At 34.3% G+C, this 17,274-nt stretch overlaps 2 protein-coding genes across 2 annotated transcripts; both read left to right on the top strand.

Annotated features, from left to right (window-relative positions):
- Nucleotides 1-3,094: 3,094 nt before the first annotated feature.
- Nucleotides 3,095-7,011, top strand: cav4a (caveolin 4a). Its single transcript, XM_066698098.1, has 3 exons — nt 3,095-3,326; nt 4,011-4,198; nt 4,697-7,011. Exons 1-3 carry the CDS (start codon nt 3,180-3,182, stop codon nt 4,845-4,847), a joined length of 486 nt encoding a protein of 161 aa, XP_066554195.1. The 5' UTR covers nt 3,095-3,179; the 3' UTR covers nt 4,848-7,011.
- A 5,281-nt stretch (nt 7,012-12,292) lies between these two features.
- Nucleotides 12,293-16,412, top strand: cav3 (caveolin 3). The gene is made up of 2 exons (XM_066698097.1): nt 12,293-12,616; nt 14,234-16,412. Exons 1-2 carry the CDS (start codon nt 12,506-12,508, stop codon nt 14,573-14,575), a joined length of 453 nt encoding a protein of 150 aa, XP_066554194.1. The 5' UTR covers nt 12,293-12,505; the 3' UTR covers nt 14,576-16,412.
- The last annotated feature ends 862 nt before the right edge of the window (nt 16,413-17,274 follow it).

Below are 17,274 nucleotides of genomic sequence, written 5' to 3'. Positions count from 1 at the left end.
GTTTTAATACACTGGGCCCTTTTTGCACTTTATTAAAATATGTGATACTGTGTGATCTTCAAACTGTGCATCTTTAGCTAGTAATTGATTGTAGTGGTCACTGAGAAAACACAGGATAAGAGAGTGTGGTAGTATTATTATTCTGGTTTTCATATATAATAATCATCTGACAAAGGTTTAGATGCATAATTTCTAGGAACAAGGCTTTTACCATACTGTTTTAAATTCAAAACATTGAAAATTGAACTTTTATCCTTATTGGGCCACAGTGGGGGATAGGTCAGTGCTCTCTCAGATATAAGCAATCAGCAAAGATAATTCTTACAAATAGGGTTTCTATGGTGATCTATTTCTTTATCAATAGTATTGAAAGTAGTAAGGTCTTTGAAGGAACATTCTGTGGAGATCATAACTTTAATTTAATATCAAAGAAAACCTGAATACCACAAACAATGTATGAATGTCCAACTTCTGCATTGAAGGGACATGTCTGTAAGCAGACCCCCTATAACTAGTCTGCTTTTGTGTTACTGTCCATCTAGTTTAGTTGGTTTTCCATTTCCTGAATGTTTTAGTATTGCATGCAAAAGACACAACAAATAACTTTACCTTGTTTCAGGTTACCATGAGCTATTTTCTGAACAGATAATTTTTCCAGCACATTTAAAAGTCATATTTAGCAGACGTTCAAGGCTGTCATGAACTATTAATAGCTGGTGGAGGCTGATCTGTTAATGGGTCCAAAGGTTGGAGAAAACAGATTTTCCTAAAAGCACATTGTGAAATCATCTGTGAGAGAGCATGTCAGTCTAAACCAAGCAGTGATGAACTGACATTTTCCACATTACACTGCTTCACACAACAAAACTGAACTTTTTTGTAACCCCCCGATCATCGTCTGCAATTTGGTTTCTGGAAGTTTTCTGTTAATTTAAATCGGTACATTGTATATGTGATATTTTATTTCCAAGCACCACTGCCAAACAACCTGAAGACAATGTCATCATTTTTTTTTCCAATCTCTCCCATAAGTGAGGATGTGTTTCTACAAGCTTCTGATATTGTTTAGGAAACTGACATGGTGATAATTTTCTCAGCTCAGACTACACCAAATGATTGATTTATCTCATTATATTTCTGCATAGCTAATGTAGCAAATATATAGTTTATTCAAAATGTGCTTACTTACAATAGTTTGAGTTATCATGTAGTCATTTTTCAGGTTGCTAGTCACGTTACACCTCCAGCATTCGGGTTCTGCTCTTATTCTACTGGAGGTTGTTCTTCACCTGGAGAATAATTAAAGCCCAAAACTCAGCCTGCCTTTTTCTCACCCAAACAAATAACTAGATAAGCCTGAAAATAGAGGCACCTCATTTGTTCACCTAAACACTGTGCAAATGCAAAACAACTGAAATTATATTTAAAAACTCCTCTGAAATCCTGAATGGTGGCCTTTTAATATATACAATTTTAATTGTATTGAAACTAGGAATGACCAATGACTTATTTCTGTTTTGGTGCCTTACACCATTTTCATATCTGTACTGAACTGTTATACCTGTTGTGTAGCTTTAAATATATCTAATTCAGAACTGCATACAAAAAAAACCATAAACACAGAAGTTTGAATAAGAAAAACAAGTGTGCAAAAAGTTATTTGTCGCCAGAAGAGGGCACTGTGAACCTGCAAATGTGTTAACAATATCTTTATTAGATATCACTGCTAGACACAGTAATGTGAGACCTATTTAAAATAGATTAAAAACCACACCATATCACACAGCTAGTGTATGCTTTTAAATTGATTATTGAATAATGTGTGTAATGTGTGAGTTGGAGCTTTGGTATATAAAAAGTCTAATGTATAATAAACAGGAAAATGTTTAAAGAAAGCAAAAGATTACTTACACTCAAAGGTAACTAAAATTGCTATCCATGGTGCTGACATCTACTCAAATATCATCCAAACCCAAGACAAATTTAAATAATTTGGAATATGACCTGTCTACTTCACCCAGATAAATATCTGAGAAATACACAAATACACTTTCCCACATCTCAACACCCACAGTCCTGTAGGGAACAGACACACTTTGTTCTCTGGATCTGGATCATAAAGGTTTCTATTAGCAAAACCTATATAAAAGAGTTTCTCTTTTCAGCACTATTATGCCCTCAGTCACTAATAATATCAAGTTCATATAATATATGCATGGAGATATTCACAATTTTGAAACATCTTACCGACAATCTCACCAGCTCCAAAATCCTACTACAACAATTGTATGTAAGAGTAATGACTGTACTGCAATACCATAGAATTAGGATAGTAAATCAATATCTAGGCAATTGATTAATCCATAAGTAACCTACACAAACACTTTAATAAATATGATAGTAGGTAGACTGTCTTGTTAGGGTTTTGAAATAGAAGAATACATACATTTACGGAACATAACAGAATTAGACAATAATACTTTATTCGTCCGACACTGATTTTTATTTTGTAATTCCAGTTTTCAGAAAATAGATTTTTCTTTATCAGATTACTATTTACTAATAAAACAGTTTCTATTTTCTATTATTTACAACCCAAGTGAAAAAAGGATACATCACGTCAAGGATATAAATAGTAAAGCCTGCAGTTCTAGATGATGTGAATCTGATAGTTTGGAATGAAACAGAAATTCAATGTAGTATTCCTGGAATACACAATATATGAGCAAAACTAGAATGCCTGCTCTTGAATCTTATTATTTAGATTGTAATCCCATAGAGAAGATTGAACTGAAGATCTCTTGATTGAAACTCTGAAAACGCGCAGTGGATATTCCCTTAGAATTTCCTTACAATCTTGCAATTAATTAACAAGTCTTGCTTTCCATTAGCACTTCAGCAGTGTAGCCCATATGTAAACAGTGAAATGTGTCACCTAGGTATCAATAACCTGTTTATTGAACTGTCAGTCTGACAATGTGGGGAACCAGCCACACTATAGCGCGTTTGGAAATTCCTACAAGGGGAAAGGCAGTTTCTTAATATATCCCTCTAACTATGCTAATGACAGGCAACCTCACACAAAATGTGTTACTCGTTTTTGTACATTGGGCTTTCCACAGCTGGTTTCAAAACTTGTGGCTTCAGGTTTTAGTTTGTTCATTTTACAGTTGGCCAGGATGATCAAGGGGGACAGTACTGAAGAAACCAAGATTGATCTTGAGGAAGTAGAGGAACAATCTGAGGATAATCCCCTCCAAGCACAAATAGACACACACCCCATGGTGGAGAAGAGAGACCCCAAAGGAGTAAACTCATACCTCAAGGTAAAAAAAAAAAGCTTGATGCTTGCCAAAAAAAAGGTCATAAACTAATGTCTTTTTGCTTCATTACAATGGAGTGCTATATAGGTATTTACGTAGGTTAGGAAATGTATGTTAGGAAAATATTGCATAGTGTTAGGAAATTATCAGGTTAGTGCATGTGAGATTTGATATTGTTGTAGAAAAACGGACTTTCTCCTATTATTTGGTATGATCTACACTTTTACTATGCATATTGGAGCAATAAAACACATGGTAAATGATGGTACTAAAGCTGAATAAATAATATGTATATATAAAAATACATATATAAATGTATACCAATATAAATATAATCTAATAAACACTTTAACCACACAGTTGAAAAAATCCAAAGATATATGTACTCAATGCAGTTTTGCTCTTTTACCCTGGGTTTTACTGTCCCCTAGAGGAGATGTTTTCCAAATCAATCTCTCTATTTTTTTTACCCCCTGCATCTCCTATTTATCTCTTTCAAATATAACTCTAATATAACTTGCTTCTTACAAGTTCAATTAGAGTTTACTTTCCAGTCTGTGAATTTGTCATAGCTGTCCATTCTTTTGGTTAGACATTTGAGGTAAAAAGAAATAAGTCTTGATCTAGAAATTCTACAAGATTATAATATTTCATTGACGGTAGTTAATTCCATTTTCCTGTTTTTAGGTAACCTTTGAAGATGTGATCGCAGAACCAGACTCAGTCCACAGCTTTGACAAAGTGTGGATTTGGAGCCATGCCTTGTTTGAAGTTTCCAGACTCTGGTTTTACAGGATAATGTCTCTCCTCCTTGCAGTCCCTGTGTCTTTAATCACTGGAATACTGTTTGCTATATTAAGTTGCCTTCATATTTGGTATGTTAGCCCTGAAACACTTCCTGTAATGTTTGATGTAGCAAGACATCTGCGCTGGTCTTTGTAGATATGACAGCTTCATTCTGATTTACATCACTGCAACATTTTTTTTTGGCAGCCTTCCAGCAATGGCATAAATGAAGGAAAGGGCCAAGAAGGAGAAACTTAAAATAATATAATAAAAAAGAGTAGTGTTGCATTTTCAGGACTTTTAAATTGAAGATCAGCAGTAGTTTAATTGTAAAGTGGAGAAGCTGGGAAATGGGTTAAGTCATCATGCACTTTATATTAAATTATAATTTGTCATGGAAATCTTGAGTCTAGATTCCCCCCACTTAATCTACTCCTGTTTATCAGCTGGCTCAGTCTGCCTTTTTCCAACAGGTGAAAAAAAAAATTACATTTGTATCAGGATCTGCATGATAAAGTGAACACAATATAACAAAAGCCTATCTGATGATTGCGTTGTATTGAAAACTATTTTATTTTTCATTCCAGGTGCATCATGCCTTGTGTCCAAATCTGCCTTATCAATATGCACTCAATTAAAACCATCTGGGGATCAGTCTTGGACATAGCAATTTCACCTTTCTTTAAGAGTATGGGGAAATGCTGCAACGCCATCAATCTGCGTTTGGCTCGTGACTGAAAACTGAGTTCCAGTGTCTCGACTGATATCAAGTAATGGATGACCACGGATCAGTCATGGATGCTACCTACAGTCATAAAATGCATTCCACAAGGAATCAGCCCATCATTGTAGTTGTACACAAACTTTACGGTTCCCCCACTGTGTAACATGATGTGGAAAAAAATGTATTGAAAGAGGAGGAACGAAAAACGATTTCAGTATGTTTAGAACTTCTGAACAGAGTATATACATGTTTCCCAGAAAAGGCTGTACAGACAAAGCTACCTAAACAAGATAGTCAACACTTTTCTTCTGTTTTAAAAACAATTGAATTTTTTAACGCAATGCACCTGGACTGTATTAGAGACACTCCTCCTTAAAATATAAGTGTTATTATTTCCACAAACAATGTGTTCACCTGGCCTGACAAGAAATCTTTATCTTTGAAGTGGTCTCTAATTGAGAGGGTCATGAATATTCATAAGCACAGAGGCCTATTTGTTTGTGATAGATGGGTGACAGATTGGTGGCAACTCAAAACATAATATAATGTGTGGATGATGATGATGATGATGATTATTATTGTCATTTATAATTAATGGGTAATATCAACAATACCAATGTCTTGGTGTTCAATACTTTTTGTTTTGTTTATGGAGTAAAATTTACAGAATATCTTCCAGTGGAAAACATAAAAGAATTGTATTGTGTTGCCATAATTAAATACTGAGCATCTTTGTGGCATTAGTATTATGCTTCCTACTACTACTTCCAATTAAAATAATACAAAATAATTATACAAATCCACACACTAGCTATTCTTTTTTGAATTGCCGCCAATCTGTCGCTTGTGTTTTGTGAACCAACCAGCCTCTGAGATCGAAGACCTTTGCTTCAGTGTTCTTGTGTGTTCATAAATATTCATTAAGCTGAAAGACAGCACTTCGGCAATAAAGTGTTCCTGTCAGGCCAGATGAAAACATTGTTGAAATAATAACATGTATATTTTAAGGAGGGTTGTCTCTAATACAATCCAGGTTCACAGAATGAGGCAGGTTTTCCATTATATAGATAGGAAGTAAAGCACCACCGGAACTCCTAGCGATCCCACAATGCACTGTTTTGCGTAAGACGGAAGTTCCCAGTTGGATCGGTGGAGTTGACTATCTTGTTTAGATATCAATTGTCTTTTACACAGTTGGGGAACTTGCTGACATGTAAGGAAGCTCCTCCCTTAAAAACATCTTTATTTTCCTTTTCAACAGAAATCAGACTAATTAAACAACTCATCTCAAACATCAAATATGTGCTCTATTAGCCAAAGTATTGGTACAGAATATTTAAAAAGATGTATATTTACAGGCTACCCTTTGGGTAGCTGGATGAGTACCATGTTATTTCTCCCAGTTTGAATGTTCCCCATTCACTGGATCAGGTCATCCCAGGGCTGTACTTTGAGACTGAAGCCAAGCCTGAAATGTCTTCCGTATTTTTCTCCCTGAACCACTATGCAGCACTCTCAGATTTTTGACCTGGTGTGTTACTTGTTTGCAGAAATAACAACCTTCACTATGAAATTCCACCAATTCTGGCACTACAAAATTGTGCACAATGTCCCAATTGTGTTTATCCCGATTACTGATGCTCATGCCTTACACAACAAGTAATCTTTACAAAGCACATGGTCCATTATAATCCATTGCTGGCAGAGGGAGGTCTAATTAATTACTTGTTGTTCTTTATACAAATAGTAACTTGTTAAAGACAGCATTTGGACTCCACCAAAGAAAAGTATTTGTTATGGTTAGAGAGAAGTTTTATCTTTTAAAGTTAATTAATTTGCTTGCTGCCATAATGGTATACATTTATAAAATAAATGGTTTCACCCTTGTTCATCTATATAATGCCATTGCCATCCTGTCATTATTAATTTTTTGTCACCATTAATTTTGATTTGACATCCCAGTTATTTTTTTTTATCAAATGTGTTAATTTTTTAAATAATGTTTATCATTGGGAATTATACATTTTTTTGAAGTTTACATTAAAGGAATACATGTATGTACCCTGTAAAATTCTTCAAGACAATTTACTTAAGAATGATTATCGGTTTTAAAATCAAATATTTCCAATAATTAATCCAATAAATTACTTATTCTTAATAAATATTTTTTAATAGCCATATCGTTTATTAATGTTTTTTTATGCAATGGACTGAGATATTGTTGCATCATATTGATTTAAGAAGAAGCATTATTGTTCTAAGAGTTCATAGTATGTTCACTTTGGGCCAAAAGGCACTTTTCTAGGAATATTCAGAGAAAAAAAAATTCAATAATTCCAGCAAGTAGGATATAGTGAGTGGCTGAAAATGTTAATGCTCCATACACATTACATTCCTTCTTTGGAATTTGAAAAATCAACTGGGACTATTTAAAAAAGAGAGAGATTTGGATTGAAACTCCTATTTTGCCTGTTAGTCCTGCCATCAGATTTTATTTTTTTAAAGTAACATTTTTGTTAACCCATTTTCTTTAAGGACATATCAAATCTATTTTAGGCCACATAGTGGAATTACTGTTGAAGCTGTTAAATGCCCCTCACAGTCTGACAGTGTCAAAAATGACCATGTTTGTTTAGGGCACACTAAGGAATCTGATGGCAATTGCTTCCTCCTGCGATGGCAATTAGTGGGCAATCTTTGTATAGATTAGATATTAATAATGCATTCAGACAATTAAGGTACCATGATATTCAACCTGCCCTGGAGACTCCATGCCCTCAGATCTGAGCCAATATGAATTTTATTCAGAGTCATGCTGAGGTGTAATGAGGAAATATATTAATTTGATCCTTATTGTACAGATTAGGGTTTAGTTACTTCAAAGAAAATACTAAAATTAAAATACTTTTATTTTAATGCTGACATGTTATGAATAATAATTTAAGGAATATTTGACATTTTATTATATTGAATGTATTATATTTTTTTTAAGATCTCAGATGAAAAAAAACCCACTTCACTTAAAAAAAAAAAAACGCTGTTCAGTCGGAGCATTATACAGAACCAATGTCCTATTTAGAAATTGACATAAATCATTTTTTTTACAATCTTAAAAGTCAAAGCAAGATTAGCACAGTGGTAATCATTTTATGAATATGACTTTTTCTGGTAACAAACTTATTAACACCTGTTCAAATTCACTGAGGAATGAAATGTTTTTTAACAAGCATATAATGACTTAAATTACTCATCCAATCGCAAGCTAAGCATATAATAAATGCCAGCTCCGCTTATCCCAAATTCTGGCCTATTTTCATGGCAGACAAGGAAACCATTGACATTTGATGAATGGGCTATTTCATGTGAGGTCTGATGGTATATTGGAAACAGGAGCTGTTTACATACAGTCAGGAGTGTGTTTTATGGAGTGTGATAGGAATGGGGCTAGGTGGAAAGAAAATAAAACATGCTTTTCAGAGCAGATGGAGAAAGAAATAATTTTTTCTCTATTGGATAAGGTCATATTTATTGAAAGAAACATTCTTGAGGTCTTTGCAAAAGAAAACTTGAGTATTTTTCCCTGTACAGCAGAAACACACAGCCGAGGTAACTTCTTCAGTGCAATAATTACTAGAGTAAGACTAAACACTACTGGAAAACACACAATTATGTTTGGTGTTAGAATGACCATATAGCACCATGGTCACAGGGAAGCTTTGAGACAGGACAGGATTTTAAAATGGTCTTTAAATGAAAAAACATTAAGTTGGATTTAATTAGAATGATTTAGAGTTCTCTTGCACTGAAATTAAAATAAAGGGTGATAACATTGCAAAGAATAATTTCTAACTAGCATTTTTTCAAGCCAGACCAGAGGAGCTTGCTACCATGTGTGCAACACAGTTACAGTGTAGCTGAAATATTTTAGATGCTAACCCTAATTTTATTTCTGAAAAACATTTCAAAAGTGGACCTCCAGCATTTCATGTGGTGGGATCAGTAGAATGTAAAGTCTGAAACTATACATCTGTTCTAAGAAAAGGACGAGCCATAGGACTGTAAGGATTAAACAGGGAATTGCAGCCATGTCTGACATGTCGCACCAGCTATTTTGGTCTCCTCTAGGGAGCATGCTCAGTGCCTTTTTTGCAGACTGCTGACAATATTTCTTTAATTAGTTGGCTACCTCCCACGCACCGTTTGATCCACACCCACACAGTCCCTCTGAGGTGATTTAAATAAGCCATGGCATTCTTAAAACATCATGGCATTAGCAGCTTTGACTGTCTCTGTGTTAAATCCTACTCTTAGTTGAATCTTTACACATTCATGACTTTGCTACAGTCCTCAAATATGACACCAAGTGGGCAAACTGATACCTTGAAAGAGAATCAACATACATTTCAAACTTCCTTACAAAATTAGATCTCTTTCTCCCGCATACTTCTCAAGAGGCATTTCATGTGTCTTGTAAATGCTGGCGATTATGAAAAATGTGGGATTTTTTTAAACACAAGCAAAACTTAGCACTTCAAAATTAATCAGTCCTGCAGCACAAGGAAGAAAAAGCATTCAATCAGTAACAACATTGTTTCTTTTTAGATACCAATATTGCTTATGCTCTAGAGGGAAAACAAAATGTCTGTCCCAATATATGCACTGTTCACTGAACAAGGAATACACAGCCTACTGCTAAAGAGGAGGAGAACTACTCTGGGAAGCAGTGTAATAGGCTGTAATCCAATACTGTGATACCATAAGAGTACAGCCCTGTCCAAAGAGTAGCTGGGAGGAGCCTGCTGTTAATTCACTGAAAACTACTAACCACAACCAGTGCATACAATGTGCACTCTCATATCTTTAAGTTTACCCTGTATTCTAAGTGCACCCTATTTACTATTTAACTGGCTTGACGTAGTGCTTATGTTGGCACGCTATACTTAGCTCAATGTACGATATCTTTAATATGTACTTTATGTAAATATCTGCAGCGAACTTATTATACATGTTTTGGCAATATACACTGATATTGTAGAACAATAATGAGCAATTATGTATAGCAAATATCTCAACTGCATGGCAACAAATTGACCGAATTTCCTACATGTACTAGTTCTCTAGATAAAGAACACTTAATACTGCAATGCATTTTCTTCTAATTTAGATGATGTACTAAATTTATTTACTTGTACTAACATGTTGCAGGAAGTTATTATATTTAGTAATGCTGATTTTCCAAGTACAAAATGGGAAACATTGCATAATAATGGGTGCAAAGTGAACAAGTACAAAATAAATAATAAAAAAAAACTAAAACAAAACAAAACAAAACAAAAAACCTGCAGTGATTTCACAATGCCAAAATATTTGCTATATTTAATTTAACACTTACAAAAAATAAAAAATAAAAAATAAAATATTATCTTGAATTAATGGTCTTTTGTTCCTGCTGCTGAGTTTTAATATCTGCTTACTCAGTAGTAACAAATCAAGGACGTGCTATGCAGCTCATCAATAAATGTTATTTACGAAACACAGCTAAGAAACAATTTTAATGGCATGTAGTAAATTAACTATCTGAAAAGATAGATCAAGTTGTCAGGTTCAGTGTATGTGTGCTTTTAAAGTACCAGAACTTTAAAAATGAAAATTAATGAGTGTGTTCCATTAAGACGTAAACTATTTCTGTATTCAGAAAACAATTTTAGCCTAATCTAAATAACATGCTCTTCACTTGACATTGTGTAATTATTCTTATTTCCAGACAACAGTACAATACATAATAACATATATATATATATATATATATATATATATATATATATATATATATATATATATATATATATATATATTATTGCATAAGAATAATAACAACAACACAATATACATTAATACATTGTCTGAGTTCTATATAACAACATATGTGGATAAATGGCTCATATTCCCCCCACCCCACCCCAGGATTTACTATCATGAAATTCTGTGTCCATTTCTACTTTGATTCATTATTCATAATTCACCTCTACATCTACATCACCTCTCAAAATAATGAGCTTGTACTGACAATTTCAGTGGCAACAAGATTAATATAATTTAAGCAGTTCAACAACATTACATGCACATATCAGCAATAGTAATAGGTGATTTATAGGAATTGGTAATTGCCATTAAAGACAGACATTTATTGAAGAGAGAATAGTTAATCATTTTTGAAATATAAATTCAGTTCATTATGTATTATGGATTTCACACATTCTCTAATGTAAATCAGCTATTTATTTCCAACTGACCCTCAGGATGTTCAAATTAACCTTTTCATCAAATATAGTAATATTAATAAATTCCTTCTGGGAAATGCATTTCATGAATTAAATTAATACAAGGGTGATTTTTGTTTGATTAGTATAGTGTATTGTATTAAGATAGAAAATACATACCTTCTGTTGTACATGTTAATTAAATTGGACCTATGGGATACTTTGCTGCTTTCTACTTATTGTTATGCATTGGCACTATCAACATTAAAAATACAATTCATCTGGGAAAAGCTATTTTTCCTTAACATAAATATTTTATGACCGCATTAAGGAATTTGCATAATTCTTCTAAACTGCACATTTGGCAAAGAACAAAGCAGCGACAAGTGCTGAAATGGGACAATTTGATTTATTTTGAAAGCAAGCTATGTGCTAGTAATATTAAGTGTGGATTGACATGCACAAATAATATTTTACAATAATCTTTCTTGCTAGAAACTGTGCATTAAAACACATTTTTCAGATATGATCCAATTCCTAAAACAATAAACATCACATATGTAATATTATGTATACTTCACTAGAAATATGAACATTCTGTAGAACAGAACCATGTACATGAAACTAGAACTTAGATTGCATATTTTAACATTTTAAATTAGTTATACAAATACAAATATGAATAAAGGAGAGCTTTCACAAAGCAACTGAAATGTCTCATTCACTATTTTACACTACAGTATTTTCTTAAGAGTAATGCGTGTATTTGATTAGAAAATGGTTTAGTAATTTGATTGTGAGCCTGTATATATTGTTCATCTGCATGTTTTTTAATTCAATAAAGTCTATGAGTAATTGTAATTGTATGAATAAAGACTACACAATAGGTAATCTCTGTTTTCTCAGTTACTTTGGCTAGCATGCACACATACACCTACAAAACAACACATACACTGGGTGCCTTTGTGCCAGCTCTCCGTGTGGGATACCACTTAACACAGATTTTATAAAGACTACTCAATGGTGAGCATGCAAGGTGAAAAGGCTCCAGTTGTGTCCACCTGTTGGACATTTGGAAAGCTACTCTCAAACTCACACAATTACAGAAGATTGACCTAACAGCACTGTGTGTAATGTAACACTGGCCTGGTTTCCCCTTTAAGAAATGCTTTTGGTCTCTGTGTGAGTTATGAGCTCTAGGCAGGCCTGGGACGCTGCCGTGCCCAGAATTGACAGTACAGCTCTTGCTGTCCGTAGCAGCTGTCCACTGGCATTTAGGGTGCGGCGTCACTTGCAAGAGAAGATCAGAGCGGTCTGACTGCTTTGCACCAACTGCTTTCCATTGTTTCACTTTTCTCCATTGGTTCTCAAGTCTGCAGTATCTTGCCTAAACTAAAGATTCTGAAGAAACCATGGCAGAGCAGTACCATGCCAATGAGGAGAGAGTTCAGAAAGACAGCCACACCAAGGAAATTGACCTGGTCAACAGGGACCCAAAGCAGATCAATGAAGAAATCATCCGGGTAAGGTGGCTTCTGTACGTTCCTGAGACATTAGAAACTGCAGGCTCTGATTTGATGTTGCAAGAAAGTGTTTTGAAAAGATAGTATACTAGTTATATTTATAATGCAAACTTTCTTATAGAGTCGTTCCCAAAATAGCTTGAGGCCTGTTCTGCCACCATGTTATGGAAAAAAAAGTGGTCAAGAGAGAATACATTTTTATGTCATGTCGTTCTTATGCACATATACATTAGAGTAAAGGTTAATTTTAGTTTTAATTAATTCTGTACCTCAATAATGTCTTTAAAGTATTTTACTTTAAATAAAAGTGCAGAATGGGAGCCATTACCCAAATTATCAAAATGACATGAAAAAGCTCTTTATTACAATTAAAACAATTATCTTTATCAAATGTTGCACTATTTCTAATTTCCAATGAATAATTAAACATAGCAGAATATTACTGTATAACGTTGTATACTGTATTACACTAATATAATGCACTGTTTTGTTCTAGTAATTAATCGGGTTGATGCATATTTGTAAAAGTATTAGCAATATGTCAATGTTTTCTGCCTATGAAGCATAATTAACATTACACAGTATTGCCCTATATTGCTGTACCATATTAGGAGCTGCATAAAGAACTGTGAACAGTTTGTAAGACAAGCAAATACTTAAGTATATATTAAATGTTTCAGTCTTTAAATAAAATCGATGCAATATCTAGTTTGCATCCATGGCCACAAATAGGAAGTTGGAGAAACTTGGCCTGTGTCCCATTTTTCTGTTATTCAATAGTCTTTTATTTTGGTCTGGTAGCTATAGAGATTTAATACAGCCATTACATTTAAAATTAGGAAAGCAGCATTCATTGGCTTTTGAACATGAATGACTTCAATACTATCCAATCCCTATCAAGGGAGATGATGTGCACATTAATGGGTTTCATTTTTTACACACCCTCCCTCCCCAAATTTTGATGTTGTAGTAGATGTAATGGTTCCAGTTGCAAACAAGTTTTTGTTTGTTTTTATTGTTAAAACATAAACTAACACATCCATGAGAAACAATAATTGTCTAGACACATTACACTGACAGATTTCTTAAGAATTAAGCACTGATACTGTGAGAAATGGTCAGAAATGAATCTGTGTGGTATTCTGATTTCTGTGAGCATATGTTTTAGCAAAGTGGAAAAGTGATTATGACAGGACTTAATGCAAACCATAGAGAAAATGTATAATTTAAATTCCACTCAAGTTAAACGTGGGGAAAACGTTAGGAAACGCCAACATTTTCATGTCAGAATCAACTAATCAAACATACAATATTTGATCAATTTCTTAATAAAGCTTTTCATAAAGCATTTTTTTTTCAGGCTTTAAGCCTTGACTCTTTTATTTTTTATATATATTTATATAGGTTTCTTATATATCCATATGCATTCATATTCGGAAATAGATGTCAAGAGAGACAGGCATGGAACACATATAGCAAATTCTTTGCCTCACAATGAGCTTATACAGTAATGGAAAGCGTGACATTTATACTGGTTATTCTCACACTGCCTAATCATAATGTTTGCGTACAACTATCTGTCTCACTCCCTATTGATAAGGTTAATTTATCTTTCAGGTGGATTTTGAAGATGTGATCGCAGAACCTGATGGAACACACAGTCTGGACGGTGTCTGGAAGGCTAGCTACACAACCTTCACTGTTTCTAAATATTGGTGCTACAGAGTGCTGTCGGCCATCTTCGGCATCCCAGTCTCCTTGATCTGGGGCTTCCTCTTTGCTTGCATCTCTTTCTGTCATATCTGGGCCGTGATGCCATGCATCAAGAGCTACATGATCGAAACCCAGTGCATCAGCAGGATCTACTCATTGTGCATCCATACCTTCTGTGACCCCTTCTATGAGGCACTGGGCAAGATCTTCAGCAGCATTCGCGTGGCTCTCCGCAAGGAGGTTTAAATCACAGATGTCCAGGACTGCCTTGGCACATTGGGTTTTGAATTCAGAGGTCATCACTACCCCACTTGGCACATGCCCACTCACAATGCTGGAACTATCTGTCACCGAAGGCTGTCCTTCAGGAACACTGCAGTTCACCGTTTTCAATAGAAAAACAATTTCAGTTCATTTAAACTAAAGGACACTCCACAGTGGGCATTACTAATTACCATCACCATTATTTATGATAGTTATTTATTTTTTGACCACATAACTTCCTGATTAGATCTAGTATGTGAGCTTGGTCTACAGAAATTGAAAATAAGTGTGTTAAGTATAACATTTGGCCGCTTGTTAATTAAAACAAAATTGGGGGTTTCGATATATACAATTTTGAAGAAATCACATCCCATGAATCCACACTCTTCATAGTTTAATTACTAGATGCAATGTGTTTAACAAAAACGTTTTCCTATTAATCAATGGTTTTCCACCAAAGTTGAATTTGTCAACTTATATCTCATAAAACAACCCACAGTAGTAACAGTGTATAAAATATTATGAAAATATTGATGAAAATTCCAATTTATCATTTTAACACTGTATTCTATGTATCTCAGTTTTCATCTGTTCAATAGGAAAACTCTTCTGTATGTAAAATAAATCATCTGTTATTAAATAAATATTTATAGTTAGCAACTACTAAAAAATATTTATTTATCTTGTGTGAATGCTGTCTGTATTTGGATGTTTGTTACATAAGAACATAAGAAAGTTTACAAACGAGAGGAGGCCATTCGACCCATCGTGCTCGTTTAGTGTCCATTAATAACTGAGTGATCCAAGGATCCTATCCAGTCTATTTTTAAATGTTCCCAAATTGTCTCTTCAACCACATCGCTGGGGAGTTTCATCCAGATCGTGACAACTCTCTGTGTGAAGAAGTGTCTCCTACAGCTTCCAATTTGAGGATCAGTCTTTGGTGTGGAACCTTATCAAAAGTTTTTTGAAAATGAAAATGTAAGTATATCATATCATATGCTTTCACATGATCTACGGCTGTAGTTGCATGTTCAAAAACCTCCAATAAATTAGTAAGACATGATATGCCTCATCTAAACCCAGGTTGACTATTTCCAAGAATATGGTTTTCATTAAGATGCTCCTCTATTTTCTGTCTAATCATTTGACCCAACATTTTACAGGTGATGCAGATGAGACTGAATGGTCTGTAATTTCCTGGCTCAGTTTTGTCCCCTTTCTTGTGGATTGGTATGACATTTGCCATCTTCCAGTCTGTTCTGTTTCTAAGAGTCATTTGGAATATTTGAGTTAGTGGCCTAAAAATAATTTCCCTCCTTTCTTTAAGTACTGTTGGAAAGATCCCATCTGGCCCAGGTGATTTGTTGGTTTTTAATTCTGCTAGTCCCTTTAGTACCTCCTCCTCATTTATCCTGATCTCTCTTAGGATTTGACTGGACTGATTGTTAACCTGTGGCATGTTATCTGTCTTTTCCTTTGTAAAAACCTCTGTGAAGTACTCATTTAGAACATTTGCCACATCTTGATCATTTTCCAAGATACTTCCATTTTTGCCCTTTATTTGTTTCACTTCCTCCTTTATTTACCGCTTGCTGTTGTAGTATTGAAAAAAACTTTTTGCATTAATTTGAGCTCCAAGAGCTGTTTCTTTCTAATTCCCTCTTTGCTTTTCTGATCCCTTTTATAAGATCTCTTTGCAGTTCAACATGTTCTTTGTATTTTGTGTCATCACTATCCCTTTTGTATGCACTATACAAAATTTTCTTTCTCTTGAATTTTTTTTGCCTACCTCTATTAAATCATTTTGGCCAATGTTTTTAGGTCCACAAGTTTTGGTACAAATTTCTCCTGAGCCTCAAGTAGTATATTCTTAAAATATACCCATCCATTTTCAACTGAATCTGTATCCAGTGTGCTCTAGTCTAACTCTTCTAAGTGCCGCCTCATACCTTCAAGGTTTGCTTTTCTAAAATTGTAGACCATTGTAGACATCCCATAATGGCTCTCACAAATCAAAAACAGTTTGCATAATAAGAGAATGGGACAAAAGGAGAAAAAAATTGCAGTTGTTTTTTCCTCATCAGACATTTCCAGAATGTCCAAAAAGATAATAAAATATAATAGTCTGCCACTCCTTAAACTGCATATATCTATCACTGGCCTGTGTGACTCACAGCTACCGAAGGCTAAATTTAGCTCACAGACATTAGGCAGCAAGCATTGAGCAGCCTATGAATGTAATTTGAATCCAATTATATGCAGTGATATGCAAGTAAAAAGCATTTACTTATATGGAAATTAAAGGGGTTCTCATATAGCCTTTTACTGTCCACTTGTGCCATTCTATTATGAGGAGAAACATTCATGCTTTAAAATTATTTAGTGAGACACAAGGAGGCTATCAATGTGAGTTAATGCCCTTGACATTAAAAGTGATATGTACACAAAATGCATGTGATGATAAAAAGGTGTATTTGTGCCACTCTAATCTAAATTATCAGGTTTAAACTGATGTAATATTACACCTGGTATTAGAAGTGATGAAGAGTCTACCTAGGGGAGACCACGCCCCTCCTATGTATTTCCTACCTTAGGCTCCACCCACAGTCCTATAACCAAGTATGGAGAAAAACATTTTCAGTGGAAAGAATAAGACTGTTGTTTTAATGGAAAGAGTA

This window comes from Amia ocellicauda, chromosome 3 (genome assembly GCF_036373705.1).
Source record: "Amia ocellicauda isolate fAmiCal2 chromosome 3, fAmiCal2.hap1, whole genome shotgun sequence".
In the NCBI taxonomy this organism is placed as follows: domain Eukaryota; kingdom Metazoa; phylum Chordata; class Actinopteri; order Amiiformes; family Amiidae; genus Amia; species Amia ocellicauda.
Note: the sequence above shows the minus strand (reverse complement) of the source record. Positions and strands in the feature narration are given on the sequence as shown.